The 17,440-nt window shown below is 34.8% G+C and overlaps 1 protein-coding gene across 2 annotated transcripts; it reads left to right on the top strand.

Annotated features, from left to right (window-relative positions):
- The first annotated feature begins 7,272 nt into the window (after nucleotides 1-7,272).
- LOC144568181 (P-loop containing nucleoside triphosphate hydrolases superfamily protein) lies at nucleotides 7,273-16,202 on the top strand. 2 transcript variants are annotated; one of them, XM_078318441.1, is made up of 27 exons: nucleotides 7,273-7,407; nucleotides 7,584-7,727; nucleotides 8,210-8,356; nucleotides 8,634-8,786; nucleotides 9,036-9,289; nucleotides 9,644-9,810; nucleotides 10,109-10,233; nucleotides 10,536-10,572; nucleotides 10,663-10,754; nucleotides 10,838-10,951; nucleotides 11,179-11,292; nucleotides 11,414-11,500; nucleotides 11,615-11,795; nucleotides 11,956-12,056; nucleotides 12,158-12,256; nucleotides 12,346-12,459; nucleotides 12,533-12,649; nucleotides 12,743-12,823; nucleotides 13,033-13,104; nucleotides 13,187-13,297; nucleotides 13,374-13,459; nucleotides 13,583-13,654; nucleotides 13,745-13,972; nucleotides 14,057-14,207; nucleotides 14,337-14,381; nucleotides 14,619-15,221; nucleotides 15,636-16,202. In XM_078318441.1, the coding sequence occupies exons 2-27, from the start codon at nucleotides 7,614-7,616 to the stop codon at nucleotides 15,981-15,983; spliced, it is 3,813 nt and encodes a 1,270-aa protein (XP_078174567.1). In that variant the 5' UTR covers nucleotides 7,273-7,407; nucleotides 7,584-7,613; the 3' UTR covers nucleotides 15,984-16,202. The 2 variants fall into 2 exon arrangements, with proteins under 2 accessions (XP_078174567.1, XP_078174566.1); XM_078318440.1 differs by having other exon boundaries at nucleotides 7,301-7,510.
- Nucleotides 16,203-17,440: the final 1,238 nt, after the last annotated feature.

Here is a 17,440-nt window from a genome sequence, read left to right as displayed (position 1 = left end):
AAAAAAAATTATAGATCTATTGATAAAAAAAATATTTATAATAATAAAAATTATAACTCCTGTCAAAATATAGTTTTAGAATACATATACATAGATATAATTGTTAAAAAAAAGGTATATAATAGAAATGTTATTCCAAATTTTGGACCTGACGGTGTGGCCGCATTTATTTCCATTATATATATATATATATATAACTTATTAGTTTTTATTTGGTGCCACTGTCCCTTTTAACTCAACTTTATTTCTATGCATTAAATCACTTATAACCGACTAAATCATCAGGAGAAAAATAAAATGAAATCCAATAGACGCCTCCCTGCCATCTAGACTCTCGCCGTCTCATATCAGTTTTAAACCGCCTCCTATAAATTAAATTCCTTTCTCTGATTTGGATTTCCAACCGCACCCTTATTTCCTTTCTCTTATCAATTGGATTCCCACATTCTCATTTTCCTCGTACAGCCCACAAATTAAGAAGAACCTTATGATTTGAATTTTGCCAGCGTTGCAGTAATTATAAATTATCGTTGCAATCCATCAGAATTTCTGAGTATGTCGCTCTCAGGTAACCAGACTTCTCTATAACAGTGTTTTCGTTTTGTATGATTGATTTGAATATTGGTATTACATATTGAATTATGATGGCATATGGATGGATTTTCCAGTGAGTTGGCGGCCTTCCAATGTTGGATGGATTTTCCATTGGATTGGCGGATTAAAGAAATTGTGTTATGAGAATGTGAGAATCGCCTGTGACAGGGATTACACATGTGTGAATATGATGTGATTGGTTTTATGGATAACCTAGACCGACGAGCTATTGTTGGTTAAATATGCGTGCATAATTAGATGTGTATTTGTGTGGATTAATCCGGCCTATTTGAATAGTTGTTAAATTAAGCCAATTGTAGAGAAGCGCGTCGTTAAATAACCGGTTACTGAGCTTTGTAGCTGACTCCATTTTGTTATTTTGTTTTCCTTTTTGTTGGCGACATAGGCTGACGGGCCAAGAAAAAGTGTGAAGATGCTTATATAATCACGCTCCGGATGGTAAAAATCTGGGGTGTGACATACACACACACATTGATATATTAAATATTGAAAATATATTTTAAATTGCCCACAACAATATTTATAGAAACAAAGAAAGGGAAATAAGGAAATAAAAAAAAATTCTATTGTAATCCGTATAAAAACGAAGAAGTAAGGAAACAAAGAAATAAGAAAATGGAAGGTGGAGTCTGCTCAATTGAAGAGGAGAAATATTATAACACCCCAGTAATTTTATTAAATTTTTCTAAATTTATTTTGGACCTTTTTGTAATATTAGATATTTTAAAGGTTTAAATATAAAGATCAAAAAATAAAAGAAAAAAAGAAAGAAAAAAGGTGGCATTCTTTCCACGTGGCCTCCATGCATTCATCTCCTTAATTAACACCCTTTAATTTGTTCTCATCTTCATCCGTGAAGAAAGAAAAAAAAGAAGAGAGAAAACAGAGAGAATGAAAACGAAAAAAAAAGAGAGAAAAAGGAAAAGAAAAATTGAAAGGAGAAGAGAAAAATAAATAAAAGAAATATTTTGATATCGATTATATTTGATTATATATCCGATTGGAATTCTGATTGTACGTCGCGATAATCGTTGAATTCGAATTGGAGTTTCTGAATTGACCGCTATAAGGTAATCATAGTTTTATATAATCTGTGTTTTCAATTTGTGTGGTTTAAATTGGATATTGAATTGGGTAATCGGATTATGATAGTATATTTAACTAGAATATGGGGTCTAGATACTGAAATTATTTTTAATGGACTGGAATACTGGGAATCGCCTGTTTCAGGGATTCCAACAGGAATGAAACTGTTGTTATTGAAAATCTAGACCCAATTGATATTATCGGTTAAATATGCATACATAATTTGATTATGTCAGAAGGACTAAATTGAAAAATGGTTGTTTATAGTTTTGATTTAAGGTTGAATTAAGTGAAATTGAATTGTATGCCTGATCTTAGGCAGAGCACAAATATTTTTAGCATAGTCTCTTGAAATTTTGCATTGAGAAAAATAGTAGATAATTGAAGTAATAGTCTTGGTCTTCGTACTTAGTTTAGAAAATTAGACTTTATATAAAGGTAAATTATGTGACTTAATCTAAATTAGGCTATTTCTGAAAAATAAAGGAAAATAAATTTGACCGTAATGTTTGATTGGGACAGAGGTGAACTGTTGATCTGAAATTGAATTTAAATAACTAATGGGCATTTAAAATGGGTTGGGATGGTTTATAAAATGTCTAATTACATTTATAAGAATTTAACTGATATTACATGTTATCGTATGATATCGAAAATAAATATAAGTATTGATTAGAATGTGTATATTACTATTAACATAGGCATAATTACGAGAAAGACTGATAAGACAAAATGATCAGGAAGAACAGACTGCTAGCGACCTCATCTATTGCCATACAATATCAGGTGTGAGGTTATTGGATTAGTCTGAGATTCATAATTAGGAATTAAATCGTAACTTGCTGTGCATTTTGAATATTTGATTGACTGCATTGGTTGAACTGTTGCATCATATGCATAGCCCAATACAACTGAAACTGAATTACAGGTAAGTCTGTTGACTGTCATGTTGATATTGTTTATCGATTGGTTGATTCTTATTGCAAATGATTGATTGAGACCATAGTGATTGAATTGAATGAATATTGAATACTGAAATCCTTGAACCTCCATTTAGTGGAGAACAAGGATTATTATACGTAAAGTCTAGCTACCTACTAGATTTTACTCCAGGACCCTTATACGCATATGGTGAATGGCCTCAACTGAATCCAGTACCGGTTGGATAGGGGATATTGAATAAATGTGAATTGTGACTGTAAGACTGATGAACTGTGGTAACTGTCTTATCATTGATTTTCTTTCCGATAATGACAGTATTGTAATATTGTTTCCGTATTGGTTCTATTAACAATATGTCAGAATAGTTAGAATGGTATAAGCCCTGACACGACAAATACATGTATGATATCTTTCAGTGCTACTAGACTAGATATTGTAAAGTTAAGAAACCTTACGTTACCAGACTTAACGGTTATAAAGATTAGGTTCCAAACATTACCTGACTTTATGGTTTAAAAGATTTTGACCCAAACCATTTATTTTGATAAGATTCTTAGAGTTCTGATTTAATTATGAAATATTTGTTATTCAATTGGATACTGTTATTGAGCATTTGCATTCGTCATTATGAAATAAACTTGCTGTTTCTCATGCGGTGATTTCATTCTGAATATGGATTTCCTTCGAATTCAATAATCTGAGTGACAATCAGTACTGAGAAATAATTTATTATTTCTCACTCGTTTCCCCTTGTGGGTTACAGGTTTATTATATGGAGATAAATAGCGCTTCTGGGTAATTGACAGCAAGGTCACCTAAAGGTATGGGATTTGAGTTTATTATATCTGATAGGGTGCAGAGAATATATCTCTAGCATCATCCACTATAAAATGTCAGATAATTATTGTAAATAAATTGGGATGTGGCAAAAATAATGGATGCTATTGGCAATGCATAAAAAGATCCATGCCTTATGTTACGTATATTGTTATGGTAAATAGATGCGGTAATAATCGTCGCACCTCCGGATCGGGGGTGTGACAAATATGGAAACAAAGAAATAAGAAAACGGAGAAATATATCGCTAAATTTTATAGTTTGTTCAATTTTAATTTAACGTATTGTGTGGCAGCACATGTGATGAGCATGTTTTTAACTAAATTTAGACTTCTATACATAAAACAAATGCATTTAATTAAAAGAAGACAAATTATGTAATTGGAGGGCTGAGATTAAATCCGAAGTTTCATCTTTCAATTGTAGTCGTTGGCGGATCAGACACCCAACGTGCTTAATATTGAAATAGAGATTCTAATCATTAGATATCTTTATTGTGATACTAGTCTTGAATAGTATTGACAACGCAGCTCCAGTAAAATTCTGTATTAGATGAGGTAATTCAAATTTTGAGTTTGAATTCGGACTGCCCATAAATGTAAAAAGAAGAAGAAAAGAACCGTCCAAACAAAATCCACACGAAATTAAAAAGATTTCACAAATTCTAACCTTAGCTGGACTCTTCCAAAATCTAATCGGAGTCCGGATTCAAATTCAAAATTTGAGTTACCTTAGAGGGTCCGGACCGACCTAACTCCATATCCTATTCCTTTTTTTTGTCAATTACAATTACAATCAAGCTTTGCAATATCCAAAATAGGTTATAGCCAATGAAAAATGAGTAAAGCTAGCGTGTGACATGCTCACCAAGAAAGTTTGGTGAGCATAACTCCAAAAGTATATCGGATCGACGTCAAATGTCAAATCCAAACCGTTGAAATCCATGTACTTCATGAGTGATGCATATACATGCAAAATTTTGAAAGTTTCGAGTTTATTTGCTACACGGTCAAGTGGTCAAAGAAATAATAAAAATTGAATATATAAAATAACTTATAATAAAATGTTCATTTCTTTGACCACTTGACCGTGTAGCAAATAAACTCGAAACTTTCAAAATTTTGCATGTATATGCATCACTAATGAATTACATGGATTTCAACGGTTTGGATTTGACATTTGACGTCGATCCGATATACTTTTGGAGTTATGCTCACCAAACTTTCTTGGTGAGCATGTCACACGCTAGCTTTACTCATGAAAAATTATATCCTCTCTTCTCCTTTTTACTTCTTTTGCGTAAAATAACATAAAAATTAAAAATAGTGTTAGAATAGAAAGTTACCAGACGACCCTCTCAGAAATTTAAACTCCATAGACACAAAAGATAAGTACACACATTTTTAGCCTTCTGCAATAATTATAATATAGCAAAAAAATAAATACATCAGTGAAATAACAATGAAGTAACGATATAACTAAAAATTTAGTGATAAACTATGTATAGTAAAAGCAGCATAGACGAAGATTTAAAAAAAAAAAACGACATAATGTACAACAACAATACAAATATCAACAATAATAACATAATACAAAATTACAAAAGCAGCTGGACTAGATTAGTCACAAATTTTGATATTAACACAATTCATAATTAAAATCCACATTTAAATGATAAAAACTTCGACTTCTTTGGGCTACTTGACTTGGAAAAGGGCACATAAGTCATTTTGTTGATTTGAATTCAAATCCGCAACGGATAACAGACAGAACAAGAAAATTCAAACCCACAAAAATAATACTTTTGGCTGGGTATTAATAACCACGTGGCCCAATTTTTATTTCATCAAAGATTCATCGTCTTTTCGAATAGATCCAGACAAATATTAAAAACTATAATAAATGTATAGACCAGGAACCGGTCCACCTTTAAATTTTTACGTAAAATTCCCGAGTTTAGTAATCAAAGTAGATAAGTGAAATTCTAATTCATGATTATTTATGCAAAACTAATTTTTTAATTTTCTAAATTATTAAAACCAAAAATACCATTGAAGTTTGTGTATTAGCTAGTGAGGCACGGGTCTTTTTATTTTAATATAAAATACAAACATCATGTCATATATTTGTTAGTTTTTATTTTAATATAAAATACAAACAAATAAAAAAACTAACAAACAAAAACATCATGTCATATCTTTGTTAGTTTTTATTTTAATATAAAATACAAACAAATAAAAAAAACTAACAAACAAAAACATCATGTCATATCTTTGTTAGTTTTCTTTTATTTGTTTGACAAGTAAATTTTAGAGTAACTCAAGCTTTTCATATTTTGCACGGATAATTTTGTATAATGATAATATTCAAAAGAAATTTTGTTTTATCGAGATAGGCTATCATGTCTTGGAAAGTAAAGATGATGTTTTACTTCCCGCTCATATCTCAATTTTCAAAATTCAAATAGTGGATCCGAATTTCTCAACATGATCTTCATATTGTTATGTGCTTGGAGACTAAATTTTACATTTTTTGGATATTTTCACTATATGTTTAGAATTTTTAAAATCACAGTTTTTCATTTAATAAAAAAATAATAATAAAAATTCAGAAAACACTGATTTTCAAAAATTCAAAAATAGCAAAATATTTCCAAAAAAAAGAGAGTAAAATTTGGCATCCAAGCACATATCAATATGAAAATCATGTTGAGAAGTTCAGATTGACTGTTTCAGCTTTGAAAATAAAAATATAAGTGGAAAATAAAACATCATCTTTATTTCCCGAAAACATCATAGCATCACTCTTGTTTTATCATTGTAATTTTATATATGAATCAATTGGTTTTTGTTTGTTTGATATAAGAAAATATTAGTATGCCATATACAAATTTGAGAAATAATTATGCTTTTTTAGTCCACATCGTTGGTCAAATTAGATTTTTTATTTTTTATATGTACATTGCTTGATTTAGTGGGAATCAATTAAAGACCTCGTTGTTATTTTTTTTGAGAGAAAGGATATTTTTGTTATTAATTTTTCTTTATTCAGTACTTGGTCAAGTCTTATTTAAATAAACGAATGATAAATTCTTTGAAAGGAACAACAATATTATTAAACTGTTAAATTTTTTTAAAAATGATAGTAATTTAATAATAAAATTCTTGCATCACTTGTTAAAAGTTTGGTGCTCTCCTGTGTAACCGAAAATTTATCATTACCATAATAAAAAATAAACCAAAATACCATTGTTTTGGGAGAATTCTACCAATACTCAGGCTGCACAGCCAATCCGTAGCCTCATTTAATGGAGACTGGAGTCACAAATTGAATACGCGGCCCTTGTTTTCATTTTTCCTTTTTCTCTTTTACTTGAAAATCATGCCCAAACTTTGAGCTTTGAGTTTTGTTTGACGTTATCTGAGATATCTCAAACTTTGAGCTTTGTTATTAATTAATAATAATTTTGTAGACATGTGGGCTGCAGATTGAATCTGCAGACTCTAGTTTGGGACCGCGGATTGGTTGTGCGGGCCTCATTAAATGAGTCCGTGAATTGGCTCTGCAGCATGGGCAATTTTAGAATTCTGATCAAACGGGGGGTGTTTTGATTTATTTATTTTTATTATGATGATAATAAAAATTTCGGCCTGCGTAGCACTAAGCATATCTGACAGCTCACACACTAACTAGTAACTAGTGCACCGAGACCACCTAATTCTTGAAATTTCAAAGGACGGGTCGCTGTATCACATGACGCTCACGTGACCCCTAATTCCAAATTCGAAATCGCGAAGAGCGGTCTGGGAACTCTTAACCTCTCTCTCATTCGCCACCACTCCCTCACATACGAATTCCTCGATCTGGACCTCTCCAAATCCAAATCATTCACTTTTTCTTATTAGCCTCGATTTCTGAACGATAGAGGTAAATCAAAACCTAATCCCTTGGTTTCCCGATCTTATCTTGTGTCTCCTCTCTTTCCTATCACCATCTGCTCCCATTTCGCTGAAGTCTGAGTTTTCTTGAGGTTAGTAGGTATATCTTAATGGATATCAACACTATATTGTTTCTTTTAATCTGATCTGCTTGTATTTTTGTAGATTTAAGGAGATAAAGCAGGCATCGGAGCTATGGAGGGCTCAGATGACTCTGTGAAGGTCGCTGTGAATATTCGACCGCTGATCACCTCAGAGCTTCTCAATGGGTGCACCGATTGTGTGACTGTCACCCCTGGCGAACCTCAGGTCAGATCCCTGCATATTTCTCCTATTTCTTCTTTCCTATTTGTCAAATTTGTGAGACTATGTGTAAAAGCAGTCCAAATTACAAAAATGAGAACAGTCTTGTGTTGTATTTATTGTGCTTTTCCCAGCCATAGTCAAACAAAAATGGAGTTTTCATCTTTAACTATGGAAATAAAACTGCAAGGTTTCTTTTCACTCTCGTTGCAAGGAAACAAATGATCAATTGATCTTGTCACAGCGACTTTTCCTAACTGAGAACTATACATGTTGTTTGGACAATACCCTAGAACAAAACTTCCTTTTGAAATAACCATCTAGTCCGTACTTTAATTAAACTAATTCAACATGCAAACTGCAATCATCACACACACTTTTTGTTAGTATTGATCAATTGCATAGCAGCACAATTCACTTGTTGTGAAAACTAGCATTCTTTTCTTGTACAGCAGCTGTGAACCTCCTTTCCTTTGAAAATTGTGCAGGTCCAAATTGGTTCACATGTGTTTACATACGACCATGTGTATGGGTCGTCAGGTGCACAATCATGTAGAATTTTTGAGGAATCCGTACTGCCCCTGGTTGATGCGTTATTCCGTGGCTACAATGCCACTGTGCTGGCATATGGACAGGTTTGTAATATGAGCCATCTTGTTCCACTTTTTACCCGAATGGTGAGCTAAGCCTTCTTAGACTCGGTTACCCCTTAGTTGAGTGATCAATCTTCACTTGTTCCAGTTTTAGCCCCATATAACCCTCCATTTTTGAAATAAGCAACAATTTGTACTAATTACATAATACCTGAGTCAACCTGGTATATTAATCCCTTTAAAATGCATATACATTGTTTGTGCATAGATAACTGGGTTATTTTCTCACAAATATTTTTGCTATTTTTTTAAATTATAGACTGGCTCTGGGAAGACATATACCATGGGCACTAATTATCCCGGAGAAACCAATGCTGGCGGGATCATACCCAAAGTCATGGAGGAGATTTTTGATAAAGTAAACAAACTGAGGGACAACATAGAATTTCTCATCAGAGTTTCATTCATTGAGGTACGAATATGATAAATAAAATCCAATGAATATTTGTACTGGTGTGGTATGTTCTCACTATCAACACTGTAGCTTGCAATTACTATCCACTCATTCTCATTTTCTAACCTATTTGAATATCCCATGCTTTGACAAAAATTCAGTTTCTGTTGATAGTAATCTATGTCCATCTTCTAAACTAAATTCAAACCAAATGTTTTTTAATTGTCTTAATCAATACTGTTCTTTTATACTAAATCTTCACGGCAGATTTTTAAAGAGGAGGTATTTGATCTCTTAGACCCACATACCCAGACAGCAAAATCTGAGACCTGTCAAGTGATGAGAACGGGATCTGGTCCTAACCGAGTGCCGATTCAGATCAGGGAAACAGCACTTGGTGGCATCACCCTTGCTGGTGTCAGTGAACCGGCAGTGAAATCAAAGGAAGAAATGGCTTCTTTCTTGGCTCGAGGGTCTTTGAACCGTGCCACTGCTAGCACACATATGAATAGCCAGTCGAGGTATCTCTCTTTTTTACTCGGTTCTTTTATTTAGTTATTTTGTACATTCAGCACGCATAGGTGTCAAATGTTGAAGATCTCATTTTCCTTGTAGTAAAAGATTGGAATACTTATTATAATCTCTCCAGAATTGTGAATAACTGATGTTAGTTTTATTACTGTTACCTTGCCAATTGTATTATCAAAAGTTGCATGATTTAATGTGCACACATTGCAAGTTTTTCACGTATCTAAAACCAAGACAAGAAATGATATTTCTTGATTCTTATAGGCAAAGTTATCTTTATGAAAGTGCCATAACATCTTTTCAGTCTTTATGTTAGTTTCTAAAAGATCCCTTGTTTCCCTTCACAGCCGGTCTCACGCTATCTTCACCATTTGCATTGAGCAAAAGCGGACCACTAGTTCATTCCAAAGCGATGCTGGAGATGATATCCTAATCTCCAAACTTCATTTGGTTGATTTAGCTGGCTCAGAGCGTGCCAAGCGTACCGGGGCTGATGGCTTGAGGCTTAAAGAAGGTTGGGACCATATAATATTCCTTCTTTACTGTTCAGTATGTTGCTAGGACCTAGGTTTAAAGTAAATACAATATGAACAAACAGTAACAAAAGAAGAAAGTTAGGTGTTGGTTGTTTCCTTGTCATTAAAAAAAAATATCATTATATGTCCAAAAATTGATTGCAGTAGGGAACAGAGAAACAAGAATAAGAAAATTGTCCAAAAAAAGAATTACACAATTGACAATGTTTAACATTTCTCACACTTGAAGTGAGAAACTGGAACTTTGTTTACGTAATGTTTTTCATATTTATCCAGGGATACATATAAATAAAGGCCTTCTATCTCTTGGAAATGTAATCAGTGCATTGGGTGATGACAAGAAGCGCAAAGAGGGAGCTTTTGTTCCCTATCGGGACAGCAAGCTGACTAGACTGCTGCAGGTATAAGGCATAGAAATTTTACTTTTCAAGGGGACAAAGAAATTGACTGCTGGTTCATTTTTCTGTTTCTGTGATATTTGGCTGCTGATTTTTGAATAGTAACATTACTGTACTTGCAATTTACATCTTGCAGTACAACTGTCGTTGCTGATTTGAGTTGTTATTTGGTAGTCTTTATAATTGTAGAACTTTGTTACTTGTGGAGCAATTGTTTCCTCTAATTGATGTAGGAAGTATTCATTTAAAAATTTCGTGCTCTGTATGTTTGATTGATTTAGATATGAAAAAAATTCCTTGTGCAGGATTCTCTTGGAGGCAACAGCAAGACTGTTATGATCGGTGTGTTTTGTTCTCTCTTTTTCCTTCTTGTAGTGGTACAATTAGAAAATGCTGTTCAGTTCTTATTCGATATGTACATCTTGTCTGCAGCTTGCATTAGTCCTGCTGACACAAACGTTGAGGAGACAATAAACACACTCAAGTACGCAAACCGGGCCCGGAACATCCAGAACAAAGCAGTTGTAAGATAAGCTATCATTTACAAACTTGAGTTGTTTCTTCTTCTGTTGTGGTATTAATTTCCATTATTTATGCATGTATTTAGATCAATCGCGACCCAGTGGCAGCTGAAATGCAAAGGCTGCGAAGCCAGTTGGAGCAGTTGCAGGGTGAACTTCATTTTGCACGCAGCGGTGGTGCTTCGCTCGAAGAGATTCAGGTACAAACATACCTTTTCTAAGCTCTTTGTTGTATTAAGCATAGTATTAGGTAAATGCTATTCACAAAATGTCCATTTATCTTGGGTAGTGCAAGTGCATGCCTGCTGCCCTACTAACATGACATGATTGTCTCTGAATTCTTTTAGAGAACCTTTCAACTTAATAAAAGATTTTGAAACTAAATTGATTGAAGACAAAACTTTAATTGGTGTCAAAAAACGTACAGATCCTACAAGAGAAGGTTTCGCTATTAGAGTTGAAAAATCAAGAACTTCTACATCGATTGAAGGAGACTCGACGAATATGCGATGAGTTGGCCCAGAAAGCCACAGCCGCTCAGGTATACTCGTACACCTGGACAAGATTTAAGCACAATCTTGTGCATTTTTTCGTCATAATTGTAATTATAGTCAAAATTTTATCGCTTTAGTCTGTATTTGATTAGTGAATTCTGTGGTTAGGTGGAGAAGGACCAGCTTATTTTGAAGATCGAAGCAGCTCGTGGTGGAAAACCTTGGGATGAAATTGATGATTTGGATAATGAAAAGGTTGCAAACTGAAAAAAAAATCATTTCAAAGATTTTTTATTCATTTCCTGAGGAGGAGCATGTGTTTTTGTGCCAATTATTTTTTCGCTTGATTCATGTGTTAAACACGTGTAGGATGTCGACCTAATTAAGAGCTACTTATCAAGGATCCAACAGCTTGAAGCAGAATTAAGAAAGAATAAAAGCATTTCCTCCTGTCCCAGAAATGCTTTTTATGAGAGGCTGGAGTTAGACAAGGATGAAATTTCTGAAGACTTGGGCTCAGTTGGTGAAGTGGAATCTTCTAATGCATCAAGTAATCTAATCTAATGACATCCTGTATTTGTATTTATGCTTATATCAATTGGACCTATCAACTTGTTCATCTTTGAACTGAAACAGTCTTATTACGGTTTTCTATTTTATAGCAAGAAAGTGAAGAAGCTGATATTATTCATGGATTTTTTAATGCTTAGTTGAGGGTGAAGATGAGGAGAAGGAAATGGAGCATTCTTCCTTGCAAGACAGGCTTGATAAAGAACTGAAGGATCTTGATATGCGACTCCAACAAAAAGAGGTATAATTTAAGGCAAAGTTATTTCCAAGGAATTTTCAGGAAAAAAATGTATTGTTTTTTCTTGTGACTAATACAAATTTATGTTCTGTCGTATGGAAAAGGCTGAGATGAAACAATTTGCAAGGGGAGACACTGCTGTGCTCAAGCAACACTATGAGAAGAAGCTTATGGATATGGAACAAGAGAAGAGATCTCTTCAGGTCTAACACCTTTTCTTTGATTTGTTCTTGGGTGCTAATAGAGTTCCAAGCATAAGAGAATATATTAATTTTGATTGTCAATTTTGCAGAAAGAGATTGAAGATCTTCGCTGCAAATTATCAAACATATCCTCTCTTCCTGATGAGAGTGCTAAGAAGTTGAAGGAAGATTATTTGCACAAGTTGAACACTCTTGAGGCACAGGTAACACCTTACAAGTATTTCAGTTTGGCAGTTCCATGTACGGGTGTATCATACTAATGTACATTTTGTACAGGTATCTGAGCTGAAGAAGAAGCAAGAGACACAAGCCCAGATGCTCAGACAAAAACAAAAGAGCGATGAAGCGGCCAGGCGGCTACAGGATGAAATCCAGAGAATAAAGTCTCAGAAGGTAAGCTTTTAACTTCCTCTTCATCGGACTATATTTTGAATGCGTTTGTTGCCCCCAAATTAAATCTTTTTTTTGATTGTCGTGTGATTATAGGTTCAACTTCAACAAAAAATTAAACATGAATCTGAGCAATTCAGGGCTTGGAAGGCTTCCCGGGAAAAAGAGGTCTTACAGGTGTGATTTATTTTATCCTTCCGTTATATTAATCGGGCACACATTTTACTGTATTTAAACAGTTTTCAACTCGTTACTAGAGTTTTCCATGTTGTCAACTCAGGCTATAATATAACGAGTCACACGTGTCCATTAAAATCACAAATATTAACATAATATTTTTTATTTTTTCCATAATTTTCCCTAACAACATTGTTTTCTGTTATTAGCTAAAGAAAGAAGGGCGAAGAAATGAATATGAGATGCACAAACTTCTAGCTCTGAACCAGAGGCAAAAAATGGTATAATTTTTGAACCCTTCTGCGTAACAATTTCCTAATAAAGAGCAAGTTCTCATGTAGACAAAACTCTTTGATTGTGTAGGTGCTACAAAGGAAAACTGAAGAAGCTGCCATGGCCACAAAACGCCTGAAGGAGCTACTAGAGGCAAAGAAGGCTTCATCACGTGAGTTGGCTAATGGTCCCGGCATCCAGGTAGTAGCTAGAATTCACCTTTTTGACACTGTTACCTTTTTTCATTTTTTTTACCCTGTATTTTCTAATCTTGAAGGCCTTGATGCATACTGTGGAGCATGAACTTGAGGTTACAGTAAGGGTACATGAAGTTCGGTCGCAGTATGAGCGGCAAATGCAAGAGTAAGTGTCTCTTTTATATTGTTATATTGTTCAGTGTCATTCCTTTGTCATATTCATGTAGTAAGGTTACTGCTATCGTAATTTGTACTTTTTATTTTCTTCTATGTATATTCTGGTAAACAGACGAGCTGCAATGTCTAAAGAGATCGCAAGGCTCAAGGAAGAGGCCGAAATGCTCCGTAAGAAAATAATGAGGTTGCTGTTTCTCTGTTTTCTTCATTCCTTTTCTCAACTCTAGTGGTGCTTCTATCTCTTGATTTGTTTTGCCTGTTGCTTAAATGACAGTGACCGCCCACAAACAATGTCACCTAGTGCACGGAGTTCGAGAATTTCAGCACTAGAGAATATGCTGGCAGCATCTTCTAGCACTATGGTGTCCATGGCATCCCAGCTCTCAGAGGCTGAGGAAAGGGAGCGGGGCTTCAATAGCAAAGGGAGATGGAATCAAGTCCGGTCCCTCCCTGAGGCTAAGAATATGTTGAACTTCCTCTTTAATCTTGCCTCTTCATCCAGGTATTGCTCCAATTAAATGTACCAATGCTTCATGTTGCGAGACGGAAGCATGCAACATGAGTATAACGTCTGTTTTTTCTTCAGATGTCAGGTCAGGGACAAGGAAGCTGAGTGCAGAGAAAAGGACATGCTTATCAGTGAACTAAAGGCAAAAGTTGTTCGCCTGACAAGTACTTTTAGACAGCTTGAAGCACAGTCTGGAGAGCTTCAGGCTGAGAACATGCATCTCAATGAGGTCAGAACCCCAATTCTTGCATTAGTTTGTGAATCCGCGTCTGTCTTTTGTGTAGTTTAAACTTTCATTGCTAGCCTTCATACTAGATATGCTTGCTAACTTTCTTTATTTTCTCTTTCCTTGTTGTAGGTTCTCTCTGCTAGGAACAATGAACTACGTTATTTGAAACCTATGGTGAGTTTCCTTGATTTGTTTCTGTTTGATTTGATAGTGCTTTCAAAGTGATTCATCTATCTTGTTTAGAAGTAGAACCCAAGAACATTATTATATTTTTTTGATGGTTCCCAAGAACATTATTTCAGAAGACCATAGAACATGGCCCTTTGCAAAACCCTCAGCAATGTGGTAATTGCAATCTTTTTGAGATGTTACATTTTTACTTAGTTTTGTTGTTTATTATTTTCTCCATAGGATTCTGGCTTGCTTAACATTGAGGAAAAAGTTGGCGATGTACGCATTGAAGCAAATGATGACGCAGAATCTGAAATTGACATGGAAATCTCTGATGTGGATTCAGATGACTCAGACTTTGTTGCTTGTGATCCAGCAGATGAAGAGTCAGACTGGGTCACCAGCATAAAAAAAACACGGAAAAAGAATAGAAAAGCAACTTCTGTACCCTCTCGATATCTCTTCTCGGGCACTACAAGCAGAGGCATGAAGTCAGAGATTTTATCTGATGGGGCTGAAGAAACTGCATCTGGCCAGTGTTGCACTTGCACCAAGTCGTCTTTCTGTAAGACAAAGAAGTGTGAGTGCCGCTTTGCCGGTGCTGAGTGTGGTTCCTCTTGCGGTTGCTCAGCTTCGAAATGTGCCAATCGTGGGTTTAGTAAGAATGGAGAGGAGGAGAGCTGTTCCTTTTCCGACAAAGCTGATGAGGAGAAGAATGTCAATATGGCATCGCAAGCAGCCCTTTTGCTCGAGAGTGCAATGGAGAGTGGGCTTGAAGCAAAAGAAAAAGAGGAAAAGGAATCCGAGTCGAGAAAGCCACTTGGTGATATTGGAAATGTGAAGGTATGTCTCTGTAGAATCATATTATTCTTGAATAGAAATCACTGATCTTGCATACCTCTTTTAATGTTCAGAAATCTGAATATGTACCTTTTTTTGTAGGCATATGATTAATTTAGTTGTAGGTAAACTTGGAATTCATATCACCAGAGTTAACTCAAATTTTGAGTTTAGATCTCCGATCTGCTTTAGGGGCCCTGTGCCGATGGGACAATTTGGATCTAAACTCAAAATTTGAGTTACTTCAAGGATCCGGACTTCGTAAACTTGTGGGTACCCCTTGCTGTTACTTCAAAGATCCGGACTTTGTAAACTTGTGGGTACCCATTGCTTTAGAACTCTGAAGGCAGAATGTTGTGCCAGTTTTAAGAATATAAAATATAAACATACTAATGCTTTTAGGTTGTGGTGTAACAGACCGATGGGCCCAGTGATAAGATGAAACAACGGAAGCATTGGCGTAAATCTAAAGTTCAGATCATTCCCACTGTAGTGGGACCCACCATAACTCCAGAATCTGTATCTTTAAATAATGACACACCTCCTAGGAGCTGCGAGAATATTCCCTTGAGATTGCCGAGGGCCATGTCGTCTACAACACTTCCAAGTGAAAATCCCACCAACCCTCCCCTTGCTGATAGAAATGCTGTCAGATCTGACGATATGACTAGTATTAACAAGGACAATGGTGGCACTGTCGTTGCACCAAGGTCACCTTCTCGGCTTAGGAAGACTGCAAATGAGAAAGAGAATGAGTTGAGATGAGGTCAGGTGACAGGAGTAACATGGGGATTTTGTGGGTCGATTAGAGATTAGGGCGGTTTTGTTATTATCGCAACAATCTTTGTTGTGCGTTTGTTGATATGAAATCGGCCGTGGTTGTTGGATACTCTTATTTGTTTCTCTAGGAGCTAACTTTTGGGATGATATTATTAGGCATGGAATGCTCTTTCTGTGAAGCCATTTTAGCAGCAATTTAGTATATATATTGGTCTCTGCTGTGAATTCATTTTTTTAGAAGCAAATCATCCTCGGTTTTTGGTATATGGAAAGTGGAAACATGCTGTTCCTTTCCTAAGACTTGTAGCGGATCTTGGAGCTGCTTCTAATTCTTGCAAGCTCGTAACAATAATAATTCTGTTACTTTTGAAAAAAAAAAAAAAATGGTACGGAGCAATTAGCTGTTGCTATTGACAGTGTCATTTTTTTTTCCCACTATTGCTCTTGTTCAAGTCACATAAAGAAAATAATTAAGTGAGATGAAAGGTTAAAGCGCCATCCACTGTTTAGTGCTCTGTCCATGAGAGGAAATAGGGATGGCCTGCCTGTTAAGAAATCTATTGTAAGGATTCTTTTATTCAGAACCAGCTTAAATGTTTTATATAACATACGGAAGGTTGTCAAATGCACAAAATTTACTAATTAAAAAAAGATCGTGATAATTATTGTTCCCGTACTTCTATCTCCGTACTATTTCTACACCATAACTGTCGGGATTATAAAATCTCCAGATTTTTTCTTTCTTTCTAAAATACTAATATATTTAAAAATAGAAGTATTTATATCTATAAGGTGAATAATTATTACATAAATAAATTTTTTTAATCAAATTTCAAACTACAAATGAGGATCATACACGTTTTTAGAGGTGAAATTTTTTTTGACAATTTATGAGGATCATACACGTCTTCGTTCAATCTCATCCACATTTGTGACAATTTATGGAAAATTTTGCGAACCTAAAACTACGAACGTCTTCTACGCAATTCTCTTTCAAATGAGATCCATGATAACGTACTTTCAGGCTCGTCGTTACACAATTATTTATACCTCGTCGTACGAGTAGTTATACCTATACTTACAAGTATTTTTTACATGTGACACTACCTGACATGTGAAAGTATTAATATCAAGTATTACAAGTATTTATACCTATGCCCTAGAGTATTGGTACATATGTGATCAACTATTTTTGTTAGAGAAAGATTAACGCAGGGATAATCGGGAAAGGTTGACGCGAGGACCATTGAAGGATTGAAAAAAAGGGTGGTCATATCAAGTTACACATGCAATTATTAATATCTTATTTTGCAAGTATTATTTCTTATTTTTCAAATATTTATACCTATGAAGATTGACGCAAGACGAGTGTGAAGATTGAAAAAGAGAGATTATATAATTAATGAAGACTATAGTACAACTTTTCACTAATGTTGCTGTGG

This window comes from Carex rostrata, chromosome 17 (genome assembly GCF_964058835.1).
Source record: "Carex rostrata chromosome 17, lpCarRost1.2, whole genome shotgun sequence".
Taxonomy (NCBI): Eukaryota; Viridiplantae; Streptophyta; class Magnoliopsida; order Poales; family Cyperaceae; genus Carex; species Carex rostrata.
This window is presented reverse-complemented; position numbering and strand designations above follow the sequence as displayed.

Coding starts and splice junctions, on each gene's coding strand:
- LOC144568181 (XM_078318441.1), top strand. CDS start 7,614: ATGGAGGGCTCAGATGACTCTGTGAAGGTCGCTGTGAATATTCGACCG. Junction 12,460..12,532: donor TGAACACTCTTGAGGCACAG/GTAACACCTTAC, acceptor CATTTTGTACAG/GTATCTGAGCTGAAGAAGAA. Junction 13,460..13,582: donor TATGAGCGGCAAATGCAAGA/GTAAGTGTCTCT, acceptor TCTGGTAAACAG/ACGAGCTGCAATGTCTAAAG.